The sequence below is a fragment of the Erpetoichthys calabaricus genome, chromosome 10 (assembly GCF_900747795.2).
Source record: "Erpetoichthys calabaricus chromosome 10, fErpCal1.3, whole genome shotgun sequence".
Lineage (NCBI taxonomy): Eukaryota > Metazoa > Chordata > Cladistia > Polypteriformes > Polypteridae > Erpetoichthys > Erpetoichthys calabaricus.
In genome coordinates, this window is record NC_041403.2 from 74,299,770 (window position 1) to 74,326,409 (window position 26,640).

At 35.0% G+C, this 26,640-nt stretch overlaps 1 protein-coding gene across 2 annotated transcripts in view; it reads right to left on the reverse strand.

Annotated features, from left to right (window-relative positions):
• tgfbr3 (transforming growth factor, beta receptor III) overlaps window positions 1-26,640 on the reverse strand; it is a 241,412-nt gene that overhangs the window by 191,885 nt on the left and 22,887 nt on the right. For both annotated transcript variants that reach the window (XM_051932789.1, XM_051932788.1), the window contains exon 2: window positions 16,300-16,472. In XM_051932789.1, the coding sequence (XP_051788749.1) occupies window positions 16,300-16,360 (61 nt within the window). In that variant the 5' untranslated portion in view covers window positions 16,361-16,472. The remainder of the gene's footprint in view (window positions 1-16,299; window positions 16,473-26,640) is intronic.

A 26,640-nucleotide genomic window follows, 5' to 3' on the forward strand; every position in this document is an offset into this window, starting at 1 on the left:
GTTATGGACACATCTGTAGTGTGATGCCATTTAAAGGTAGCATTTTACAAAGGACTCTTCAACTAGACAGTCATTACAAAAAATAATAGGCTATCTTTGGACAAGATTTACGCTAATGTGAAATCCTCCTAATAAATGAGCATTCACACACATTTGCAGTGATTACCTCTTAAACAGTGAAACATTATTACAAACAAGTATAGTTTTGTTTTTGTTTTTTTTACTTCAAGGATGAAAATATCTGTGCCCTTTAGTGGTAAGGGCTTTAGTCAATGTATATTTCTAGTTTGAATGAAAGCTGGGTATGCAGAACAGGCCGTTCATTCACACACACATCCATTGTACCATTTAAATGAATGTGGCTTTAAGGGGAAATTAATGTTTTCAAGAAAACCCAAAAGGATACTAGGAAATTGTGCAATCTCCACATAGAAAGAGATGGAGCCGAAGGTTGAATCCATATTCCTGGAGGTGGGAGAGCAAGGCTGCCCCACTGTTCTGTCATCCCATCCATTATACATATTGTGTAAATACAGTATATCCCTATTAAAACATATAAACTATTTTCTAAACAGTACCCTGCTTTAAATATTGTAATCTACAATGTTTTTATGGGGTAGGCAACATGCACAGCTCACAACTTGGACTCAAAATGATAACAAGTGCAAATAAGAACAATTAGTTTTACAGTAAGTTAATGTACAGTGCTTCTCACATGCAAATATAACAATTTCTGTATTTGAGATTAAGTACAACCAGTAGTAGGTGTTATTTTGATGGGGACGTTGATATTGAAATACACACCAGGAGAGGCAAATGGCTGCCAGTTAATTGCTTTCTGCTGAGGTTAGCTCTGCTGTATAGTCTACAAGGGAGAAGAATTCACACTAAAACATGGCGTATGGATAAAAGTGGAAATGTGTGTCCACATAAAAAAATCCAAATGCATAAATCTGTTCATAAGCCAAGTTCCACACACTTCCCCTTTACAAATCCCAATAAACATGAAATTTAATGGGCGTGCACATGCCTACAGCCCCAACCCGACTCCTCCCATAATTTTGCATATTTTAATATGCAAATCAATATAAATAGCCCCTTTTCTTCAGTGCTTTGTTAAAAGACAACAGCAAAAGCACAAGGAAAAAAAGAATTTTAGTGAATACCAAGTGGAGGCAAGGAGCAGCGTGCTATTTGTTGGCTTAAGCAGTGGTATAAACAACAAAAGAAAATTGATGGAGTGATAGAGTGGTGGAGACAATCCAAAGTTCAAGTTCAGATAGTCGTACAGTGCCCGAAATAAAAAAAAATGGTGAGATATCAAAGACGACGTGAAAAGCAAGTCGCAGCCCACCATCTGTTTATTCTGTTTCAGACAATAGCTGACCCCCATGCTGACGAAGCAAATCCACATGTTGATGGTGCTGCTGCACACACACCTCTGCCTCGGAAACCACCAGGAGACCTTCTGGCAGTGTGCTGACAGACACTGTTCTGGAGTCATAATAAGTGCAATAGTGGATGCTATAAGTGATGTGGCCAATTAACTTAGAATATAAGGACTGTATTATGTGATATTCACAACAAATCAAAAGAATTGGTTAAAAAATAAATGCTGCATCTGACTACCTGTTTTTACATTCTGCTAATTACAGCACATTAATAGAGTGAAAATGGTTTCTATTTACATAACCAAATTCATTCTCTGAAGGCGCATTTATAATGTAGCATTGGTGCCAAGCACCACAACAGAAAGGACTGCTTGCTTTTTTTAGTTTGGTCATTCTGTGCACCATTATATTGTTACAGATTGATTACAATCTGGTGCCTTAATTTATAAACCATATGCAGTTAATTTCAGAGTATTTGATAAACCCGCATCAGGGATGTGATCTAAAAAAGAAAGGGAAACCACACAAGGACAGTAGCACTGCTTTGACGGTGGGTACTGCCAGTTTGCAAAACTGAAGCAAAAATTTGCGTATGCAATGGATTAAGCTAGAGTGACAATGTGCATGGCTTTACTCAAAGTTTAGTTTTCATAAATCACGATGTGAGCGTGGAAACAGGTGTATGCAACATTTTTGTGCGTACGCACCATTTATACATCAGGCCCCAGGATATCTGACTTGTCATTGCTGACTCTCCAATCATGGATTTGATACAGATTATAAAAAGAGCTGGTCCTTCAACTGCCTAGGCACTGACAGCAGGGGCTTATTCTACATTCTCACTAACAGTTAATTAATGGTTGACATGTCATTAAATTGTTTAGAATCACACAGCCCAACAAAGAAATTTTCTCATTTTTTTCAGGTTATAACATATGATCCACAGAATTAAATAATGATATCAAATGGCTAAGGCTTGGAACTGAAGGTTCTCACAACTTCCAAGTTTGTGATTGGGTGAGCTCTTCATTATGAGAAACTATATTCTTTGGCGTCTTCACCACTATGTATCACTCACTGATTTGAACATGTCAGTTTTCAATTACAGCAGCAATTTTCAACTCCAGTCTCCAGGGATCCCTATGGTTGTAGGTTTTAATTCCAACCAATTTTAGAATCAGTGCATCATTCTTAGTTTTAATTAACGTCACTGTATATTTATCAGGCCTACAAAAAAAGCATTTCTAAGAAATTCATAAATATTTATATTCTTGCCATCACTTTACATGCTAATATTTCTTTACCCACTTTCTTTTTAAATAACCTTTTCCTGTTTTCTCACTTAATTGTATCCAAATGTTGATGATCAGCAATGAGCAGTGCAGACATAGGGGCAAACAACATTGAATGGTAAAGGGGAGCAATTAGTTTACTACCACTTTCACTTTTCTGCTCATTAAGAAACATTTCTTAAAAATAAGTGAATTTGGCACTTAAGTAATTGCTCCTCTTTAGCATTCATTTTTGTCAAACTTTGGATTCAATTAGGACAGCAAACGCTATAAAACATACTAATTAGAAAGAAAATAGCAAAGGAAACTTTGGCATTTCCAGTTTTGACAAATATACAAACATTTCAGAATGTCTTATATTATATATAAATAAAATATATATATATGTATGTACTATTTTAGATAGATAGATAGATAGATAGATAGATAGATAGATAGATAGATAGATAGATAGATAGATAGATAGATAGATAGATAGTGTATATTAGCCAATTTCTGTCAGTCCAGTAGTTACACTCTGTTAGGTTTCAGTATTAAAGTTTATGATGTATTTTCCATTGGAATATACTTTATAATGCATATCGTAATAAAATGCATTGCATTTTTATTCTAACAGATCACAATCAGTAGCACTGCTGTTCAGAGTTCTATACCAAATGCTACAAATATGAGTCTTGTTTCAAACAGTGACAAGACTAAATACTGAAAGGAAATCAGAGCCTTGCACACTGTTGCCAGGAAAACTGACTCTACCTCAATGTGGCCAAGACCAAAGAGATAATAGTAGACTTCAGGAAGCAAGTAGGCATACACTCCCCTATCACCATCATTGTGACTACTGTGAAAAGGATGAGCAGTTTTAAGCTACTTGGTATTTATATCACCAAAGATCTCTCATGGACTGTTCACAATGAAAAAGTGTGAAAAGTGCATAATAATACCTTTTTTTTATCTCAAGCTGTTAAAGAGCTTCTGGCACACCCTCAAATAATTTCACAGCTGCACCACTGAAAGTATCCTAAATGGTGGCATCACTGCCTATTATAGGAACTGCACTGCCCTCAATTGAAAAGCCTTGCAGAGGATAGTACATTCTACCCATCAAATCATTGGAGAGGATGTTACTAGCCTGCAAAAAATATATGTTATGTGGCATCTAAAGAAAGCCAAGAAAATCCTGAATGGCCGTGGTCATGAGCTGTTTACTTTATTAACTTTAGGCAGACAATACCACAGCCTCAGGTCCCAGATCAGCAGCCTCAGAAACAGCTTCTTCCATCAAGCTATTAAGATGCTGAACTCTGAACAGTGACAGACACTAACCCTTATCAATGCCCCACCTCTCTCCCATATGTATGCTGCTGTTCCTTCATTTCTATGTTCTACTGCACCACAACTAGTTTATGCTATTAGTATGCACTGTATAATATATGAATTGTCACTATGTCTAATTGTTTACTTATGCAATGAGTTTATTTTGTACAAAACTTGTTGTGACTGATATATAAATATTATATTTAAATGTACTGTATATATTATGTGTATGCTCTGTTTTGTAAATTTGCACTTAAATTAATATTACCCTACTGCTGTGGACCTCACACACAAGTTTTCTACTCACCATTACATTCATGTTAAGTGATTTGACTATAATTAAGGCATAAAATCTAGGAAATAAAAAAATGATGGAGTACTAATTTAATTTAAAGAACATTCTAGTGATCTCTCTCATTAATGTAGCAAAATAAGAGCAGGAATAAGCTGTATAAATGACTGATGCCATACAAGTAACATTATGTACACTCAAAAATGACAAACCAATTAATGGTTACTTGCATTTGCACTAGTGTTCCAACCCAGATTTGCTTTTATGTAATCACCTTTAACATCATTAACAGAACTTCTCCCTTCTTAAATGGGATACCTGTTAGGTATTGTAAGTATGATAGATAAATTATAGGTAGATAAATTATCATTGGCTGGTAGCATAATTTACCTAAAACTTCTAGAATCATTTCTCATAAATGGCTGAATCATTGACATACTTAATGATGAATGAATGGCTATTAATAATACTGGTTTGGGTCTTGTGTTAGACATGCTAATGTCTATCAGTTGTATTGCATGACACTGATTTAACTTTTTATATACCCTTTTTAATTTATTCATCAGCAAACACATCCATCCTTCCATTATCTGTATGCATTTTTTTCCAGTTCTCAGGCAAAAGAAGGAACCATTGAGTATCCATCCATCCATCCATTTTCCAACCCGCTGAATCCAAACAGGGTCACGGGGGTCTGCTGGAGCCAATCCCAGCCAACACAGGGCACAAGGCAGGGAACCAATCCCGGGCAGGGTGCCAACCCACCGCAGACCATTGAGTATTTACAGGTAAATCCTATTACTTTTGTCAGCATTTGGATTTTGGTTGTTATTACTGTTATTATTATTATTTTCTTATATGAAAGCTTTAAGAGGAATTCCAACATACTGAAGGCATACAGCCAAAATTATTATTATTATTATTATTATTATTATTATTATTATTATTACTACTCATTTCTCTATGATTTTAACTAGGTATAAAAATAGAAGCTACAAAATAAGAAGTGGAGAATCTACTAGCACTTTTATTTTAAAAACCTTATGTTTGTAAATGAAATTTGTATAAAACAAACTGTATAAAACAAAAACTTTTGTAATAATACATGTAATATATATCCTCAGGAAAAAGTGGTCAGTTGATTCGGCAACCTGATTCCCCATCGAGGGGTCTTCCCACTGACAATTAACAGCTGTTTCTGATAGAGACCGGAAATCTCTGTACCCGTTTAATAATTCTTGAGATAAACATAAGGAATGTTAATGGCAGTGAAACTGTATAAAACACAATCTGTTCCTTGCATTGTGTATCCTTACATCTTTCAGCCCAAAGTATGAGATTATTGACTTACCAAAAGGGAAAAACAATGCTGGCAAGAACAAAAGTGTTCCAGTGGAACAACTTGTAAAATGGAAAAGTTTTGTATGATCTCACCCTAGCTGTAATGAAGAAAACATAACAGGCACAAATTAGTTTTACTCACAACAGATGCTGTCCTCCATTGTTTATCTCACTTCTATAACAGGCTGCAAATGTGTTTCCAAACCTTTTGGCATAAACATGGCCGTATGCATATGATCTAGCCCCAGTACTGATTCATGAACAGATGGATAAAGTTGACAATGCAGTTAATTATCTCGATTAGTAAAGTGGGTGTATGTTGAGTAACAAAAAAAGAAAAAAAATCTAGTCCCAAAGCTCTTAGAATTTTGGGACTATGATCACAAAAACTACAACACTGGTTAGTGACTCAGAAAATTCTAAATTAACTACAGCAAATAATAAGTGTAGGCCTATGGACTTTAATGATTCAGTACAAATAAAGGACACTGCAGTAGAGTGACTAACATATTTCAAAGGGGTCAAACGTTAATACTGGTTTTGTATTTCTTATTTATACTGTATGCCCATAGAACACTTTTTCCAGCCAATAAAATATTGATAAGCCATATAAACTTCATCGATCTTGCCTTAAAATGATTGGTTATTAAATATTGCATAAAGGTAAGGGGGTCAAAATCACAAACGTTAATGTCCGGTTAGGGACTACAATGTCAGCAAATATACTGCTAAAGACCGTAGAATGAGGTAATTAAGTTTTGCTACTTGGCTAAGATTGATTCAATATACAGTATTTCATATGCAGATATACTATTGTAGTACTTACATGACCCTAAGATAGAGAGTCTTTATTTTCATAAAGGTAGTGGCATTTAGAGTAGTACCTCAGTACTTAGTAATTACTCATTTATGAAGATACTGCAGGATATTGCCAAGGTGCCTGGTAACCATTTTATAAAATACTTTCTTAATAGCTGTACAGATCAGGCTGGTACTGTCGTCATGGACTCACAAGCCTGGTGGAGGCTAGGATTATTTGTTCTGTTAGACTGTTAGGGAAGGACTAATATTAATAAACAAAGCAACACCAGGATCTACCCACTTAATCCAATCTATAGTCCCAAGGGTCCACAACTCTAACCTGGAAACACCTACAAAGGCAAATTGAACATCAAAACTGCTAGCCTCAAAAACAACTCAGGACTTATAAAAAGGTATATTCTGAGGTAGTAGAAGAAAAGGCAGGCATGTGCATAAGCATATAGGGGTCTTATGTCAATTACAGGCAACACATCAAAGGAAGGCTATGTGACTGAACCCAGGAAAAATACCAATATATTCAGTTTTGTACTTATTTGTCTACTGTAAGGGAACTGTGAAAGAAAAATTCAAAAGTCAACAGCATCGGTGTGGATATGAGAGTAAATCTGTCATTTTGATCTAAAAACATTGAATGAGAAAATATGTCTGTATAAAAAACAAGGCCAAGGGTCTGAGATTAACGTTCTTCTTATGTACCTCATCTACCACATCTACAACGTCTACTTCAAAATAAATCAGCCACACGCGTCCCAGAGTAGCATACAGTAAGCTTCGAAGTATCTCAATTCGAGAGCCTCTTACTACAGTAATCCCTCGCTATATCGCGCTTCGCCTTTCGCGGCTTCACTCCACCGCGGATTTTATATGTAAGCATATTTAAATATATATCGCGGATTTTTCGCTGCTTCGCGGGTTTCTGCGGACAATGGGTCTTTTAATTTCTGGTACATGCTTCCTCAGTTGGTTTGCCCAGTTGATTTCATACAAGGGACGTTATTGGCAGATGGCTGAGAAGCTACCCAGCTTACATTTCTCTTTCTCTTGCGCTGACTTTCTCTGATCCTGACGTAGGGGGATTGAGCAGGGGGGCTGTTCGCACACCTAGACGATACGGACGCTAGTCTAAAAATGCTGAAAGATTATCTTCACGTTGCTATCTTTTGTGCAGCTGCTTCCTGAAGCGACATGCTGCACAGTGCTTCGCATACTTAAAAGCTCGAAGGGCACGTATTGATTTTTGCTTGCTTGTTTTTCTCTGTCTCTCTCTCTCTTTCTGTGCTCTTGACGGAGGGGGTGTGAGCTGCCGCCTTCAACAGCTTTGTGCCGCGGTGCTTCGCATACTTAAAAGCCAAACAGCCCTATTGATTTTCCTCTGCCTTTATGACAGTCTCTGCTCCTGACTCCTTTGAAGAGGAAGATATGTTTGCATTCTTTTAATTGTGAGACGGAACTGTCATCTCTGTCTTGTCATGGAGCACAGTTTAAACTTTTGAAAAAGAGACAAATGTTTGTTTGCAGTGTTTGAATAACGTTCCTGCCTCTCTACAACCTCCTGTGTTTCTGCACAAATCTGTGACCCAAGCATAACAATATAAAAATAACCATATAAACATATGGTTTCTACTTCGCGGATTTTCTTATTTCGCGGGTGGCTCTGGAACGCAACCCCCGCGATGGAGGAGGGATTACTGTAATTTGTTTTACTCCAACTTACTTATCCACTCATGTCAACACAATTTGAACTACTGAAACGTTCAGTTCTATTCTGGCTATAGGTTGTATCATAACATAACCAACATAACATTATTAAACTTGTTTAAAACAATTCAGGCTCTCTGAGGTGGCCAGTGCTGGATATGTGAGGCAGCAATGCTAACCCCTGCACTACTGTGCTGCTCAGGATGTTTGGGTTTTTTTTTTGTAATTTTATTTAAAGGAAAAAAAAAATAACAAAACACAATCCAAAGTACAAAATGCAAATATAATAAAATACAATAAAATGTTAAGCAGATAACCCATGAAATTGAAATTCAACACTCTGTGTGAGAGCTGTGTGACAAAAGTGATTTTTCGTATATAATAAAACAGAAATTACAATTAAAAGTTTTGAAAAAGACTGGGCTTCTTATTTTATAATTTCATAAATGAATTACATAAAAAAATATCTGAACTGAACCTCGATAAGAAAAATGATTTTTTTCCAGTTTGAAATAATATCAAGTATCACTTTTCAACTGAGTACTGGAAGGTGGATTAGGGTTCTCTCAGTTGACCAGAGTTAGCCTTCGTGCAAGTAGTGATGTACAGAATACCAGAACAGAAGTTTCATTGCCCAATGTAATTCCATCTGGCATTACTCCTGTTAAAGCGTTATCAGTGATATTAGATTCAAGGCAAAGGCCTCAAGGCTACTGTGTTTCTATTTCAAGTCTATTTTTATGACTTTCTAATTTTTGAATGCCTTCCACTGAATAAATATGTCAATTGATAATGTAATTAATAAAGTAATTTTAAAACTGATAGGTTGTTTCTGAAGCCTGATGTCATTTGAGGTATCCGAAGAAACCAATAAATATGTGCAGTCGCTGTGGTCATGCTAAATTCCCAATTATGAAGAAAACAGTTAGTATTAATGAGACTCTGATAATATATTTACCTTGCAAAACCATTCAACTATCAATTTATTGATCAAACTATCTAAGCCTGCTTTATCCACCAGACGGTCATATGGCACTTTAGGCTATCATAACATAAATGTGCTTAAAACAGGAAATAATACTAGCTGGAATGTCAGTTCCTTGTACAGCACACCAATGTAATACACCCTTACTTATTCCCACCACACTAATTTATACTGGCCAATCAAAATTGCACAATGTATTTGCACTATGGGAAGAAACTGGAGACACTGCTGTAAACTCACAGGTAGAAAGGGAAAGCATGTTAATTCCACAAAGACAGGACAGGATTCAAACTCGAGTCCATGTTCCAATGCTAACTGCTGCACCAACATGTCACCCTATTGCAAAATATGAAACTAAATGATCCTTCAGCACTCTGTAAAATAGGAAAGTGTACTTAGTAGTATTGTGAACATATATTAAATTAATCACACCAAGAATGAATTAAAGTGTTATACTGTATAAATGCTAACTGCTTTAAAATATTTTAAACATTTTTGTTTTTTAAGTACAAGTAAAACTAGGGCTGAAAATAATAAAAATATGAAATGTCCCAGGACTTCATCAAGGTTGCTACAGAAAAATGAACAGGGATAAAAAATCTATATGCATGATTTACAGGTAATCGATGAATACACAAGATCAGGTCAATTATTTCTGATGGATTTAACCTTTTTCAAGACTAACAGAACACTTGATTAAGTCCCATGGCACTTAAATAACACACTGGAAGAATATCAAGTCATTTTGAAAGGAAGCAGATCTAAAGCCATCAACTTTAGCTGCTACGCTTCTTATCACTCAAAGGCACAACAGAACCTATTAAAAATGTCAGACATATCACTTCGCTGGGTGATGCGAACAGACCTGTCGCAACTATATTAGCGGACATCATTCTTGCAAAGCTCTCATTGAAGTTTCTCAACTGTAATCCTGGGAGAAGGATAAGAAAATTCCAGATAGTACTCTTAACATGAGATTATCTGTTATTAAAAAAGATTATCAGGCTGTCTCTCAAATCATACTTACAGATTTCTTTCTTTGCTCTTATATTCAATTAACATCTCATTGCTGGCATTTTTTCAGTTTTATCAAAGTGGGATGGTACATCAAGAAATATAGAACACAGACGGTCCCAACTACTCAGGATGGACTGGCTAATGAGTTACAAGAGACACTGATAAAAAACATTCACTTCAGAAATTTTAATGTTAAATTGAATGAATTCAAAATGCCACCAATTTTAAGACGCACTCATAACTTAAGAATAAGCTTTGGAAAGAAATTGCATATATAAATATTATACTTTACTTTATTAATATATAAATATTATATTTTATTAATCAGTAAAACGATATCATTTATTTACTATAAAGTCAATGACAATTTTATGTTATCTTTCGATAATTAACTGAATCTAGTGTCATGATCTGAATACATATTCTTTTGAAATGAGGGCAATCTAGAGCAGCACCTTTCATTAAGATGCCATAATTTATACTAGTAAGTGCCTTGGTGATGAATGATACCCAGCTATACATTAAATTATACAGTATTTACAGGATTTAATAACTGAAATGCTGAGTGAATGAAGATGGTTTTATTTTGTATTGTTGATTAATTGGAGCATGTGATATATATGTTTCATATCCCGTCTTTTACAATGGGCATTTCTACTTAGTTTAATAAAGCTCCTGACTGTGCACTGTACACTAACCTCCCAGTTTACACATCATTAATTAATGCATTATTGAGCACCTCTTTAATTTTTTAATACACAAAATTATTTTTGAAATAATTGATTAATTAATATTGTGGGGTTGCTAAATGCCAATTGGGTGAATAGGTTTCAATGGTGGCGAGTCAAATAAGGCATGGGAGCACTTGCAACAAATCAAATAGTTGAGAACCACACTTGCACTGCAAGAAAGTTCTGCTAAAAAAGTGATAAACAAAAGACACTACAAAAATAATACTTAGGGAGGAATGCAGTGCATTGCATCACCCCATGACCCAAGGCAAGGTGATTAGCCAGACAATTTCCAGTTTCCAGCTGATATGCAGACAGTGTAGTTTTCAATTTACAAGTGATTATTCTATGAGGACACATATGTTCTACAAGGTTTTGTGAACTTTTGAGATAAAATTCTGCCTGAAACTGGATAAGTTAAAGACACGCATGCGTTTTCCAACCCTTAGAAAACTGTCCTCTGTTTTCTTTATTTGTTAAATAAAGATTTAATCTTAATTTATGTTCTTTTGAAATGTACTGCTTCTATCAGGATTAAGTAAGGTGTAAATCAAGAGATAAGTATCTTGTCAGCGCTTTTCAGTATATGGTTTTCCTTGGTTTCACAACACAATCAAACAAAATAGCTAAAACAGAAGTCAATCTGTCACCAAGAGGATAACAGTAATGTTTTGTTTGGAGTAGGATGGCATCTACAGAACTTCTTAAGACTATACCATGTTTATTAAATGTACTGCAACAACTAGTATCTGAGGACTATACAGTATGCTGGCTTTGTAAAAGAGGCTATAGCATGTTTTTAAATATTGATCTCAACATAATTTTAGAAACTTCTGGAGCTCACATCTGCCTAATCCTGCAATATTTTATTGATCTTTCTTAGAACCTATACTCCACTACTTTACTTTCATATTCTGTTCAAAGAAGTCCATTCATGCATTTTCTTACATTGGTTTGTCTATTACAAGGTAACAGACAGCTGTAACCTATCCCACTGTAAAATTAAGCACAAGACAAAAATCAATCCAACAAGCTGCCACTACATTAAATGTTACACATTCACTGTGCCGACACACTGGTTTTCTCCAAGTTACTCCAGTTTTCTTCCTGACCCCAAATACATGGAAATTAGGTTGACTGGCCTAGTATGAGTGAGCTCTGGGTTTGTGCTTGTGTGGGACAAACTGATATCCCAACCCTGGAGCTGTCTCTGACCTGCCTGGATCCAACAATGGAAAAATCGTGTACGTAAATGTACCTCAGATAGCGCTACCTGCTTCTACTAGATATTTACAGCAATTGCCCAAAAGCAATTATTTAATAAGATGTCAACTGACAAAAGTGTTTTTTGTCATTTTTGCATTTTTAGTTCCTCTTTTTCATCAAAACATCGTTAGAACCAGAGTATCATCAATTATATTAACAATTAGATTATAACACTTTTCTCAATAGAACAGGAAAAAGACATTACAAAAATACTAAAGTGAGAAAAAGTCTGAAAAAATATGGATAATGACAATACAGCATAAAATATATACCAAACGGCAAATTGAAATGATGCATATAGTTACGTATATTTCCCTTCACATTGTCAGAGCATGCCACTCTTGATCTCACTCCAATGGCTTCCTGTAAATGCATAAATTGGATGGAAAACACTGCTTTTGGATTATTGGTCTGCATGGAGATCAGGCCCTGTGTTTCTTGATACTTTAGTAATGAATTTTGTATCATACCAGTCTGATTTGTGCAGTTACTGTTTAGTCCAACTGTCATTAGAAGCCACTACATTAGGTCTACTGCTTGCCTGATCTCAAGTCTGACTCTCCAGGGGTAGAACTATCTCCTCCTTGCTACAAAATCTACATGGCATTAGTATTTATAATTTAATGATTTTATCTGTCACCCTGGACACAATGAAATGCTAAATTAATAATAGTAAATTGAAGGTAGATTTTATTTCTAATAAACAACCCATTCATTTTCTAAAGGCACATTCTCCAATATACAATTGCTGGGAGCCAAAGCCTGTCCTGGCAGCATCAGGTGCAAGTCAAGAACCAACCCTGGACAGGATGCTAATACATGGAGGGCAATTTTAACATACTCTGAATTAACACTTTCTGCTACCACAGAATTTAAATAGTGTCTCAGTAAAACATATTCAACATTTCTGAAACACACACTCTGTAATATGAGAAAAACTATACAGAACAACTGAAAAATGAATAGAACTTTTGTACTGTTTTGTTATCTTCTATAAAAAGCACCAGGTAAAGGATTCAGTTATAATTCAACAAGAAATAAGAAAAATTATATGAATCAGTCAGATGCTTTTACTTAAAAAATTGCTTGCCAAGCACAATGAAACTGGGGAAACATGCAAAGGGCAGGTTATGCAGGAGAACAACTAACAGAAATGGGGCCAGGATGTGACTCTCTGCACTTAAGTGACAAAGTGTGATCTCATAGACAGTGACAGATCATTTATAAATAGGTTAAAAATGTTGGCAATATTCTTATTACTTCCCAGCAGACCACTATAACTTAGTAAAGATAGCCAAACTGCATTACATATTGTTTTCTTGGAAGGTGGTGAGAGCATTGCTAAAAATACCAGCAGTTGTTTTGGCAGCATATTAAATAATAGTACATTGTAAATTCTTCTGAATCTTAATTGATCGACAGATTTTACTGCATTTTTATCAGGTTTATCAAGAAGTCATGAAAAGGAGAGCAAGATAAAATCATAAATCTTCAGCCACAAAGGACAAATGCTATGTTTGTCCGACAAAGTATTTCTCATCAAACAGCGCTTCGTGGTTTTTTGAATTCCATTCTGTTGAAACATTTCCACCTGCTCAAGAGTCAACATATCATTCATACTCCTTGACAGGGTGTTACCAAGTATTATGGGCATTTGTTAAACTTCTAAAAGATGTTGGTAAATTTAGGAATACTGCTAAATGTTTTTTTTTTTTATATTCAGACATATTTAGAGCAGAGGTTCCTATTTGTCATACTTTTACAGTGGACGTTTGCTTGCCATCGCTTATTTTAACTGATGTAATGCAACATAAAGCCTTCAGGTAACTTTTGCTACCTAACTTCAGTGTTGGGCCTACTTGATACTCTCATGCAGGCCATTACAAGATCTTCTTCTCTAGGCCACACCATCAGCGACTGGAATCATATTACTCAGCTAGTGTGATCAGACCCATAAATGTAAAGATACACCTGACACCTCATTTGAGTAACGTATGATAATTAAGTAAGTATAAAGCATATATTCAATTTAATTCTCCTATTTTAAGAGCTAATCAAAACCAAAATATTCTGACAGTGATGGCCAAAGTAGGAAACACTACAAACATTCTCTGGAACTAAGAGTACTCTGCCAAAGCATCAGCATACACTATAATATTGCTGCATTTTAATTCCAATAGGCCTGTGGACATTAATTTCAGTACATAAACCAAACCTACTCAAAAACCGCATTTTTTTACTGCAATATATATTTCAGTCCAATAAAAAATACTTTGCTTTATGGCACATGTACCCAAGTAAAATATCAAACATTTATTAATACCACATTAACATATTGTTTTTCACATTTATTTTATGTCTACCTTAGTGTTTAGGCAGCTGTCAAAGTGTACATGGATTTGAAGCCAGGTGGAAGTGTTTAATCTATAGGAAATACATTGCTTAAAGGAACACTCCACCCAAGAATGATAATTTTTATATGACTCTAACCCCATTTTGAAGTGATGACCAATAAAAATCTTTCTTTTATGTTTTCATGGAGAATGGAGACGAAAATATTTATGATATAAAACAAGCCTGTGATAATCAATAATGTACAACATCAAATGATATGAAAAACATCCACAGAATAATAAAAAACTCATTTTACTGATGTCATATAATCCACAAGTCAGTTAAAACATTATTTGCTCACAGGATACAAAACACAAGCATTTATCACTAAATAAATACTACTGGAAAAATCAAAGCCATTAAAATAACAGGAAGACTACAAAACACAAGGGGTAAGTAACACATAAAAATGTTCTTTTTGGGTGGAGTATACTTTTAAGAAGTTCTAAAAGTGAAAATTTGATATTGTCTTTTATTTAAAGGATTTAATAGTAAAGCATAACAGCTACTTACAGTATGTTTCTATGTTTATAAACACAATTCTGGAAAATAAGGACCACCACCACCTTCATAAGTGTCATGACTCTTACATGATTGTACTCCTCCATAGAGGTTTCATGCATGTTTTGTAAGTTTTGACCCATTCTGTTGCTGTTTAGTTTTAATATTTTGACTTTAATATAAGGTCAATGCTGCCACTTTCGTTATTTGATCTGGTTATGACTGCTGCCATTTTGTGATTATTCATTCCAGTTATTGTCATCTTTTGATAGAAACAGTGGCATTATGGAATGATGCAATTAGCCTACAACATTATAACATGTCATTGCTCATTTCTCTCTTCAAAGTTTGGTGTTGTCCTAGAAATCATCTGATATTCTGACACTTTGCTTCTCAGATTTTTATAATTAAGATTTTGGTTTTTTGTTTTGATTCTTCGGATATGTTTGTCTCTTTTGGTTTTGATCTCTGCTTTGTTTGAATATATTTACTCATTCATCTCTTGATTCTTTTCATAACAATGTTTTCTCTTCTGTCATACTATTGCTGAACAATCAGAGGCAACCATTCACCTTATGCAGGTTATGCCTGGTCAATTAGTGCCAAAGAGCTTGTACTTTTTATGTTTTCGCTCCCCTTACAAAATTACAAGCAGCACTGATGTTACTATAAGGGAATGGCTGATAAGCCCTACAATATATCTTGAGACATTTCATAAGCACACATTTCTATTTTGGGTTAATATACAGTAACTGTCATGTTTGAGTGGTCAGTAGCATAGTCTGTTTAATAGCTATGAGTGCTGTAGTGGAGTTTGCAGTAGGTTTTCATGGTAGAATGAAGCAGTCTACTTTACTAACCAAAGTGTTTAAGTAGTCAGCATATAATGGCAGGATAGGGAAAAGCAGAAAAAAAGCACAAAATTAGATGGAATCAGAGTGTCAAGCTAAATTTAAGGGTGATGATAGAGCAGCTAAACAAGTTAAAGGATTACTAATATTATATGTAATTTTGGGAGTAAACTTATATCCTTACTGTTGTATTTAAAGAGGCAAAACTGTTTAATTTAGGACCATTCTTGCCCCTTGCCCTTGATTATTTCCAACAATGACCATAGTTATCCATACACTCTACACAATACTGTCTGGGAAAAAATACTACAGGAAATCCACCCAAAAAAGTATATGACGTAAATGAATTTCATATTTAGTTAGACTTTTCTGTTCCTTTAATGATAAAGTAAAACCCTACTTACCAGTAGACACAGAGCCCCATAGGGATAACAGAGTGAAAACCAGAACTTGAGACTGAGCCATTGGCCTTAATTTGTATCTTCTGTCTTCCAATCCACTTTTCCTTGGCTGTTGCTGTCTACACTGATGCACACAGAATGCAGCTGCTTTTGTCACTTTGTTATTGGTCAATGCCCTGTGAATAATAAAGTCAAATACTAAGGGTAAATACTAGTTACAACTGACAAAGTATTACAAATAGTTCATACAGTAAAGGTTTATGAAATTGTAACAATAGGTGTTGCTGATGCAATGGGTACTTAACTTTATATTACTTTCCTGCCATAACAACACCAGTAGCATGGCAGTTGACTTGATGAAGCTTATACAAAATAAAGCACCGATGCAATTTTACAACATAAGGGCAACAGTAAACACCATTCCCTAACAATCCCCAAACAGCCATTTCAATAAAACACACCTAGACATGCATATTCATCAGATCAGTGCAGAAAACTCTTATGGTTGTGCAGAAAACAGATGGTGGGCAAACACTGTTATCAATTCTGGTGTTCCTGTTCTTTAATTGACTTTTGACATTTAAGGAAGAAAAGTGATGGCAGCGAGTGAAAGTTGGAAAATATCTTAAAGACTGGAAAAATACTTTACAATCCAGCTATAAATGTCAATTTGTAGTACCATTTTCCTAAGTTAAACTTGATTTATGAGCTTGAGCATGCATAAGGCATTTTCATAATCCCATCACCTGGTGAACACAAAATCAGTGAACATGTTGGGTGCTTTTAAACCTTCTATATATTATATATAACAGTACAGCGAACCATTCTACCAGAGTGTGGTCTTGAACATCATAAAACCTGACAATGATTTTTACTCTTTAGTGAAGTTGCATTTTGTAATGATTCATTCAAATAACAGAAAAGAAAATCAAAATTCAGCAATGTCAGCACTTTGCAAACAAGAAGCAACATGGATGAATGATAGGGGCAAAGAATAGTTTGTTTAATGTTGCCATAAACAAGTACAAAAAGATCTAAAAACTATTATTCTTAAATATAATATTTTTTAACAATAAAACACTGAAAACTAGAGATGTATAAGATGTACAAGAACACCTTTCTCTTTAGGTTTTACTTTCAAATTGCAACATGGACTACACTATGCAAAGGTGTTAAAAGTTACACTCTTAATTGATCTGTTAGCAGTGAACATAAGCAAACCAAGCTGTCATGATAGAAACAGATTTTAAAAATTGAGCAGAATATTAAGGGGAATGTCAAATGTAAAGCCTTTTGTCTCAGCCCCTTCACTATAACTCTGGATAAACAGGCTTTTCTCTCCTTATCCAGAGTTGCAGATTAGCCTTTATCATATATGGTAAATCTACAGGAAAACCATTACATTCCAGTAAACTTAACAAAAGAGATCAGCCTTCCATTTTTCTGCTACAGGATATGAACGTCAAACTTTATTTAAGGTTATCTGTATTAATAAACATTGCTGCCATACAGAGCAACACTAATCTGAGTAACACTGGTCACTGTGTTTTAAAAAGGACAGCACGAAATAGAAACATTTGGTTCTTGCATGAATACATGACAAAAACAATGAGGAAAATGTGGAGACACAGTGGCACGTGGAAATAAAACTTTTTAAGCATTAAAAACGTAAATCAAACAGGAATTTAGTTTTTTGTTTCAAGTGATCTGTGTGTGCCATGTAAATCAAGCAATTTGTTCATTTAACCTTTTCGTTAACGTGTTCTCCACAAAAAAAAAAAATACACCACAAGATTGAGATTTCATTGTCTTTTGAACTTCAATACAGAGTGGTGGCTCTGAGGCTAGGGATCTGCTCTGGCAATCGGGAGGTTGCCGGTTCAAATCCCGTAAATGCCACTAGGGACTCTGCTCTGTTGGGCCCTTGAGCAAGGCCCTTAACCTGTAATTGCTGAGCGGTTTGAGTAGTGAGAAAAGTGCTATATAAATGCAAATTGTTATTATGAAGATCTAAGAAAATTAAACCTTGTAATCCATATGAGCATGCACAGTCTGTCTAGAAACCATTACCATTAATTAATATCTAAGTATACGAGAAAAGAATTGTTTTATTTTGTACTCTGGGCTTCAGTGCTTCTATAATATTTTTCTGTGATAAAGGAATAAATTTTAAAACTCTTTCCTCAACCACAGCAACATGCATTTATGGATCCATCTTAATAGCAAACTGTTTGAAATTGTATTAGTTGGAAAGGGGTATTAGGATGATAAATTGCTTAATATTAAGCACAACTATTTAGAAGAAAGCCTGACCCTATAAGGAAAATTGACATGTTAATTAAATATAACATTTCAAATATTTCAACTACAATAAAACTGACTTTTTGTTTCTTGAATTAAATCTTGCACATATGGTATCGTAAATTTTGCATGATGCTAATGATCACCTAGTACATCACAGGTGATTTCAAACATGTACCAACACCAAGAGTTTCAAAATGCATTTTAAAATAGTTCTCCGAAGGAATAATTCTAGGAGTTGAGTTTGCAGGTTTATGAAAAGTAGTATTCTTAAAGTTACTTAGGCAATATGATGCACAAAAACAAACTCAAGTCAGGGTCAACACACTTGCTAGTTTGCACAGCAGCTACTTCTCTTTACCCACATGCACCCTCGTTGCACTACATCTGCAATAAGTACAGGGCAGCTCAAAGACTGCAGTCCAGAAAATTAACAAGAAATTAAATTAAGTGTAAGTATTTACATTACAGTATATTTTGTCCTATGTATTTACAAAATTATATACAGATGCTAAAAGGGTTCAAGGGTAAGACAAAAAAAACTGCCAACTGTAATGTAGAACAGAGTAGTCCATAGCAATGAGAAGGACTTCCCAGAACTTGTTAAAGCTTCTTAAGCTAGGCCCCTTTAAGGATATGCAGCAGAACTGCAAACAGAGGCCCAGTCTTTTGCCAAAGAAGTATAATACATTACTTTTGTTGCAATAATTACAATTACTGGTGAATTAAGTATCTACTATTGCCCTTCAAGCCAGACATTAAAGAATGGAAATATACAATATAGCCACTGGGGAACTTACTAGTGTTTCATTATTTATTATGCATGCAGTTAAGAGAGAGATTCTCATTTTTACTGCGTAGAATGTGCTTCACTTTCTAGATAATCTGTTAACTGAAAGAAACATTAGAAACTAAATTTGCAGCTAGACATTTTATTACTATGATTACTTACACACTTTATTTTGTTTTCACTTTGTGATTTTATACATGCTTTTAGAAAAGCCAGAACTAGATAATGCCAACTGTGGGATATTAGTGATTATTTTAATATATTTCAATAGTTTGCTGACCTCTGTGATAAGGTGGGTTAAGCTATGCAGCTTGCCTTGCAAAGAATCTGTAAAATGAATTAGGAGGTGGAGGAATTTGTTTGGTTCCATGGGTACCATTGTCAGTATATGAGTCCCACAGGGCGAGAGAAAACAATACCAGCATAAAGTACACACTACTACATTTATCTCTACTAACTGCATGGATACATGGCAATAATCCAGCCATGCAGAAAAACAAAAAATGAATTACTTGTAAACATGTTTTTAAAACACTGAAAACTTTGCATGTGAAAATCTAAGGCCCTTTATTCTACCATGCAGACACTGGGCTAGTATTATGCAGTGAATACCATGATCAGATGCAAAATATATACAGTACAATATTCTGTACATAATGGAGCAATGTTCAAGTCAGATTCTATTAAGGCTCTTTTCAGTTATTTTAAGTCTCTTTTAGGGTTTGCTGTCTTTTTGTAAAGCCTCATTAGGCCATTCTTTATTCTTGTTTAGTTTCAGCCTTCCTAGCTACTGTATATATTTATGACTCTTCATTTCAAACTGCTGGCCACCATCTTTGCTGATCATAAATGTTTACTGTCACAATAAATGCATATTTCAACAATGCACAAACTGCAAGATAGAATACCCAAAATGAAAGACAGTCCCTCATTTTCATTGTTATTTTATATCATGCCCAGATCATAAGGTATGGCTCATTGCTGTGCCATGGGCCTCCTTCTTTAAGTCAAATGATGTTTAATTTGCAGCAAAGATCTCCAAAAGCATGTGAAAGGATCAATGAACCACAAATATAATACATATACAGTATGTAAGGATATAAATCAGTCTACAATCTGTCTTCTTTTTGGAGAAAAATAAAAATAAATCTCCAGTTTTATTCACAAGTAATATATGATGTGATTATATAGATGCTAGTCTTCATTTTCTAGGCTTGTTTCTGAAATCATTTATGGCCAATAAAACAGTGTCTCTTTCAGTCATTTGTAGAAACTGAGACCTACTTATAATTTTAGAATATCCTGATGGGAAAAAAAAACAAATATTACGTACCAAACAAGGAAAAGATTTTCCTGAGCACTTTTCTTTTCAAAACAGTTCCCTTGGTGTCTGTGATGTAGGCCCTTTTTGGCTGCTAATCAATAGTCAGGTCATATACTTACTACAGTCTGAATTATGTCCAAGCAAAAAATAGGTAATTATGCAACTGATTCCATAAATAATTCAGGTAAACACTGAGGTTTTTCACTTAGATTTCGTCATCTGAAACTGATTAAAAATCATAACAGATGAGTACTCTAGCAGACTGAAGAACTGCTCTTTCGGATGCTTTTGGGAAATTGCAGGAGACTTTGACCATAAATAATTCTGAGGCTTCATTTTAATTTCAAATCCCAATTACTACCATATGTGCAATTTAAAAAAACTACACCAGCTTGCTGGAAAAAGAATAATGTTTCATAACAAAAAGCTACTTTTTAGTATTTTTCATTATTCAGATGAAAATGACAAGTTTCCGTATGTCACCCAAAAGTTAGAGAGTGACAAAACCAAAATACTAAGCCCTAATTCATTTTCAAAAATCAGAACAGAATTAAAAAAAAAAAAAGCCTAACAGATCATGAAAAAAGAAAGTACATGCCCAAGAGTTCTGAAACATTCACCATCTTGGACCACCAGAATGTCACACCCCACAAACTACTGGTTAGCCCTGCATAGCAACCCCATAGCAACAAAAACCCATCAAAATCATGGCCCCAGGAATGAAAGAATACATTTTTGAATCCACTTTACTCATTGCCTTGAACTCTTACTACTAAACCATCTGAGGTGTACAGATAAGAGAAGGAAGGATGTATCTTAGCCATCACAAATACATGATGGTATCATAACCATCAAAACACGGTCCACTCTAATGCATCCTGACAGTGACTGCAAGCGGAGCTGCTAACCACAGGCTCATCTCTGCAAAAGGCTGGTAAATGTAACTTAATAGAGCAAAAGGGAAAGATTTGGGTTACTGTACTTAGGTCTACATTAAAGGTCCTACGGTGATGGTAGGGTCACCATTGGACCCATCCACAACAAAACAGGGTGAAACAGTTTTTCACATGGTTTCTGTTTCCTTCAGAAGAAAGGAGAAACACCAGCAGAAAGAAGGCTGGCATCACTTCTGCCTGGCCCCCTACTACACCCTTTCCAGAAAGCCACATCAGCTGCAGGACTTTGTCAACTGACCACCAGGCATGGCAGAGTGAAGATTACACTCCTGCTGCTCTGTTCCTATTTGGTTATTGTGATGTTAGAGGGCACCACAGTGCTATTTTCACCAATATCGCTTGACCAGTACATTTTGTCCCATAGTTCTTAATACACCTCCTGCCTAGCCTATTAAAGCTAATGTACTAAAAGACCCCTTAAGGAATAGTTTTTACATTCTCAGCAATATTGTTCTAAAGCTGTCTTTTAGAATTTCTAATTTCTCTTTTGACTGCTGCCATATTACAACATGATCTTGTACATTAAAGTTAATGCTGCTGTCATTTTCCTTGTACATTATAGACCTGGAAATTCTTGAGTCGTGTTTTCTAAACTCTTCTCATTGTCAAAAATGAATTGGTTACTGTAACTGCTTCTAGTCTTAACACAATATTGCTCTGCATTTTGTGAAGCAATCTTTTAAACTGACCCCATGGCCCTCTAATGTCCTTGTACCCCAGGTTCACAAAATAGATTTAAAGAAGGTCAAAATGTTAAGTTTATGAAATGTATGAAATTATGATTAAAATTATGATTGACAAAATTCTGTTGTGATAATTCTGCGGTGGGCTGGCGCCCTGCCCGGGGTTTGTTTCCTGCCTTGCACCCTGTGTTGGCTGGGATTGGCTCCAGCAGACCCCTGTGACCCTGTTGTTAGGATATAGCGGGTTGGATAATGGATGGATGGATGGATGTTGTGATAATTACAGAATACTAAATTGGGCTTCTCACCTTACTGGTAAATTTCAACTACTGGGTCAGGTTGGGAGTATGCGTTGATAGCGCATTGCCGCACTCACCACATGACAAACCATCTGGATTGAGACCTGAGTGCAGGTGATTTTTTAAATTATTAAATTTCCTTGCATGAAAATGTCAGAAACTAATTAGGTTTATCAATGCAATTACTAGAAACAGGTTTTACCAAGGAATCTGAAGTAAAAATAATGCTTTAGCGATGACAGAATAGTGTAGTACAGCACAATAACATATAGTTCTAACCAAAATAATGAACCTCTGTAATTAAACATATGTAGTTTTAAATTTTCTTTATGGATATGAAGCTCATCGAGTACAGAAGTAAACAATTTATGCTAGAATGCAATTACATTTTCAGTTACCAAATTATCACAGAAGTGATGTTTAATGAGTCATATACAAAATCAGGAGTCAAAGACTCCAGTTTTCATAAAGAAAGGATACACACACTGTAACAAAGTAAACAGAAATATTAATATTTGAAAATAAAATAAACTATATCTACTATTATGAAATTTAAAGCCAGTATGCAGATTGAATTAATATCAAGCCAAAAGGGCAAAAAATGCATTTGCATTGACAGTTCTTAGTATGATTAATCTGTGCATTAAAATCCCACTCAGGAAATGTGGCAGAGCTGAGGAGTAATAGTATTTTAAATAGGTGTTAAAAATGTTGCACTGGGCGAAGGTATTAATAAATGATGATGATACCCCAAGGTAATTGAGGAGCAACCTGCTCAACCACAAGGCACTGAAAAGAGCTAGGACTGACAAAAACTGACGTCCGACTTCAATACTTTATAGATGACTAATTTAGTAACGGTCCTGAGGTGCTGGTTAATTAAGTAGATAAATGTTGCAAAAACATAACCATGTGTTCATTAAAGTTATAAACTCTGGCTTGTAATGTCTAATGTTTCACTGAATAGTTAAAAAAAAGTTATACTAAAAAAGAAGTTCTACTGAAAAGTTATAATGACAAAGGCAGCACCCAAAAGACAAGTTGTAAAATATCCAAGAAAGTGCCTGTAATCAATGTTTCATTTTCAACTTTGTCAAGTAGTCCACATTTTTGATCCTAACCATATAAAAAGACTAATTTTGCAATAAAAAGGTTTATTTTATTATAAACAATGTTGAAAAAAATATAATTTACTGCCAGCTTTATACCATTGAAAGAAAGGGACAAGTAGATTTGTAAGTAAGATTTAAGAAAAGGAAGTAAACTCCTTGTGGACAGGATGTCACCAAAACATTAATGAGCTGATGGTCACAAAGTTTCAAACAGATACTAATCTCTTCAGTCCAAACCTCACCACTAAAGGTAAAGCTTACTGATTTTTTTTATAGTTAAGTAGAGCCGTAGCTAAAGGTAATTTCCTCAAAATGGGTTTAAAAAATCTGAAATGAGAAACTGACAGATTCTGTAGTGGTTTATTACAAAGCAGAATAATATTTTGATCTTTACAAGTACTATACAAATAAGAATACCTTTTGAAGACATATATTAATATGTATTCTTGAAAAAGCGGTTTCTTGGAGTCTTAACTAAATAAGAACATGTTCCAAGATGCTATACATGACATTTAGTTAAGAACCTCATATCACGTCATCAACTATCATGTTGGTTTTGGCTTTGCGTGATCTGCTCAGATACTAGATACTTTTGTTTTCCATTATTGTGATGGAAACAAACAAGCAAAGTGCACACATTTGATCTGAGCAACATGTGGGACATGACACAGGTGATGAAAGCTAAACTAAGAATAAAGGAAAAACAACTCTGCAGTCTGCCTGTTGAATTTTAAATTGTGCCAAGATGTGCAGGGGAATATCATTGCATGCACCAGGTTCAGTGTTTGTTCAGCAAAAAAGCGGCTGAACAATGTGTCAAGTTCATAGAAAAAGACACTGTTTGATGGTTCCTGATAAGTTATTCATGGCATGCCAGCAAACTACACAGATCACTATTTATGCATTAGTTAAGCAAGCATTCACTGTGCAGATATAAAAGCAGATTGGTAAATGACAGAGCTAAGGAGCAGAAATCCCAAACTTCAACCTAGCAAGTTAGGACCAACCTAACTAGACTAACCACAGAAAAGTTGACAGGTCATCAAGCCTATTTTTGTTAAGTGTCATCCTGCTTTAAATGCACCGGAAATCAGAGACAGCTTCATTTGTCAGTTTCACACTAACTACTTGCACCCTTAGAGTTTGCTATCTGTTGACCACAGTGCTTTGAAGTCAAGCACAGAGGAACAAAAGTGATAAAGCATACCATTTTTATTGACTAGGAGCACAGGTTGTTGCTAAAGAGGTAGATTCAAATAGGTTTCTGGGGTGAAATCTAAATGAACACCCATATCATAACAAAAAAAATAAGTCAACAACTCTGGATGAGTTTCCCACAGGATTACCAAAAACATTCTTAAATTAGCCACTTTATATATAAAGTACACTTTGCTAACCCTGCCCCTAAAGTCACCTACAAAAAAGCTCCCTAAGCTGATTGAAAAACAATTGGTGCTGTTGTGTTGTAATGGTGCTGTTGTTGGTCCTTCAATGGGAAGAAATACAGTACATTTGTGAAAAGTAAAGTAATTATGATAGCATAATTTCATAATCAAGTAAGATAAAACACATTTGCACAAAATAGGATACATTATTTTTTGTAAGATAAATACAAAATAAATGAAAACATGCATCATAACACACACTTTTCTAAAGATGAGCATGTTCTTTTAGATGACAGCAGAGTGTCATTGTTTATTAAGGCATATGTCAGCCTTTTTAAAAGTGAAAAAAACAAAAGTGGGCTGAGACAGTAAAAAGAACAAAGCCTGAACATCATGACTACATTCTCCTTTCAGACACATAGAGACCACCTGGGAAGCCTGGTGGCAATTTGAAAATTGTTTGTGTATACAGTGGAACCTCGGTTTATGAGTAACTTGGTTTACGAGTGTTTTGCAAGACGAGCAAAAATTTAAAAAATATATATAATTTGTCATTTTTTCTATGGTCATTACATGAATTAAATACTTTCCACTCTGTATTAACATTCCCACACTCCTTCAGACAATGCACATTGTGTTTGTTTCTCGAAAATATAGGGAATAACTCAAATATAGTAACATGCAAAATTTCTCATTTTTAAATTAGAAAATAGTCAATGAAACAGAACAGTTAAGGAAAGTCAGTTACTAACTAGTATTTTTTGAATAGTCAACTGACTTAGTTAAATGACCTTTCATTATGTCCTTTCAAAAATTATCAAATCCTCACACTGCACTCCAAGAATTTATTTCTCTCAGCTTTACTAAATTTTACATTAAAAATTTCTATTGACAGTGATATACTGCTGGAATCTATTTATGATTTGACTGCTAGTAACCGTTTAAAGTTCAAACCTCGTTTGCTTCCTTGCATGGAGTTTGCATGTTGTCCCTATGTCTGCATGGGTTTTCTCCAGGTGCTCTGATTTCCTCCCATAGTTCAAAGAAATGCAGGTTAGGTGGAGAGGATCTGTGAGAGTTAGTGGAAGGATCTTGTTGGTATTTATAGTCAGGTCTGAACAGATTTATTATTATTAGATTTATCATTTCTTATTATTTTGCATTGTAAGGCACTTTCTCTTATCACTTACTCCTGTGACCTCTAATTTGTACTAATAAACAATTCTGTCCTGATATCTGGGCTTTCTTAGTGTTGGGTTCAAGAACAGCCTGACAGCCCCCCACAATGCCCATCAGTAATGCTGCTGCACAATATTAGTGTTGTTAACCAAGCAGCCATTTCCAAAAGCAAGAAACATGTGAAGGAAGAGGCTGGAGTGAAGCTCAAGCCAATAAGTGACAACAATACACATCTCGGATCAACAACACAAAAGTGTCATCTGACTCTCAGTTCCTCAAGCTGGACTGGGGTCATGCTATATGAACTGTTCAAAT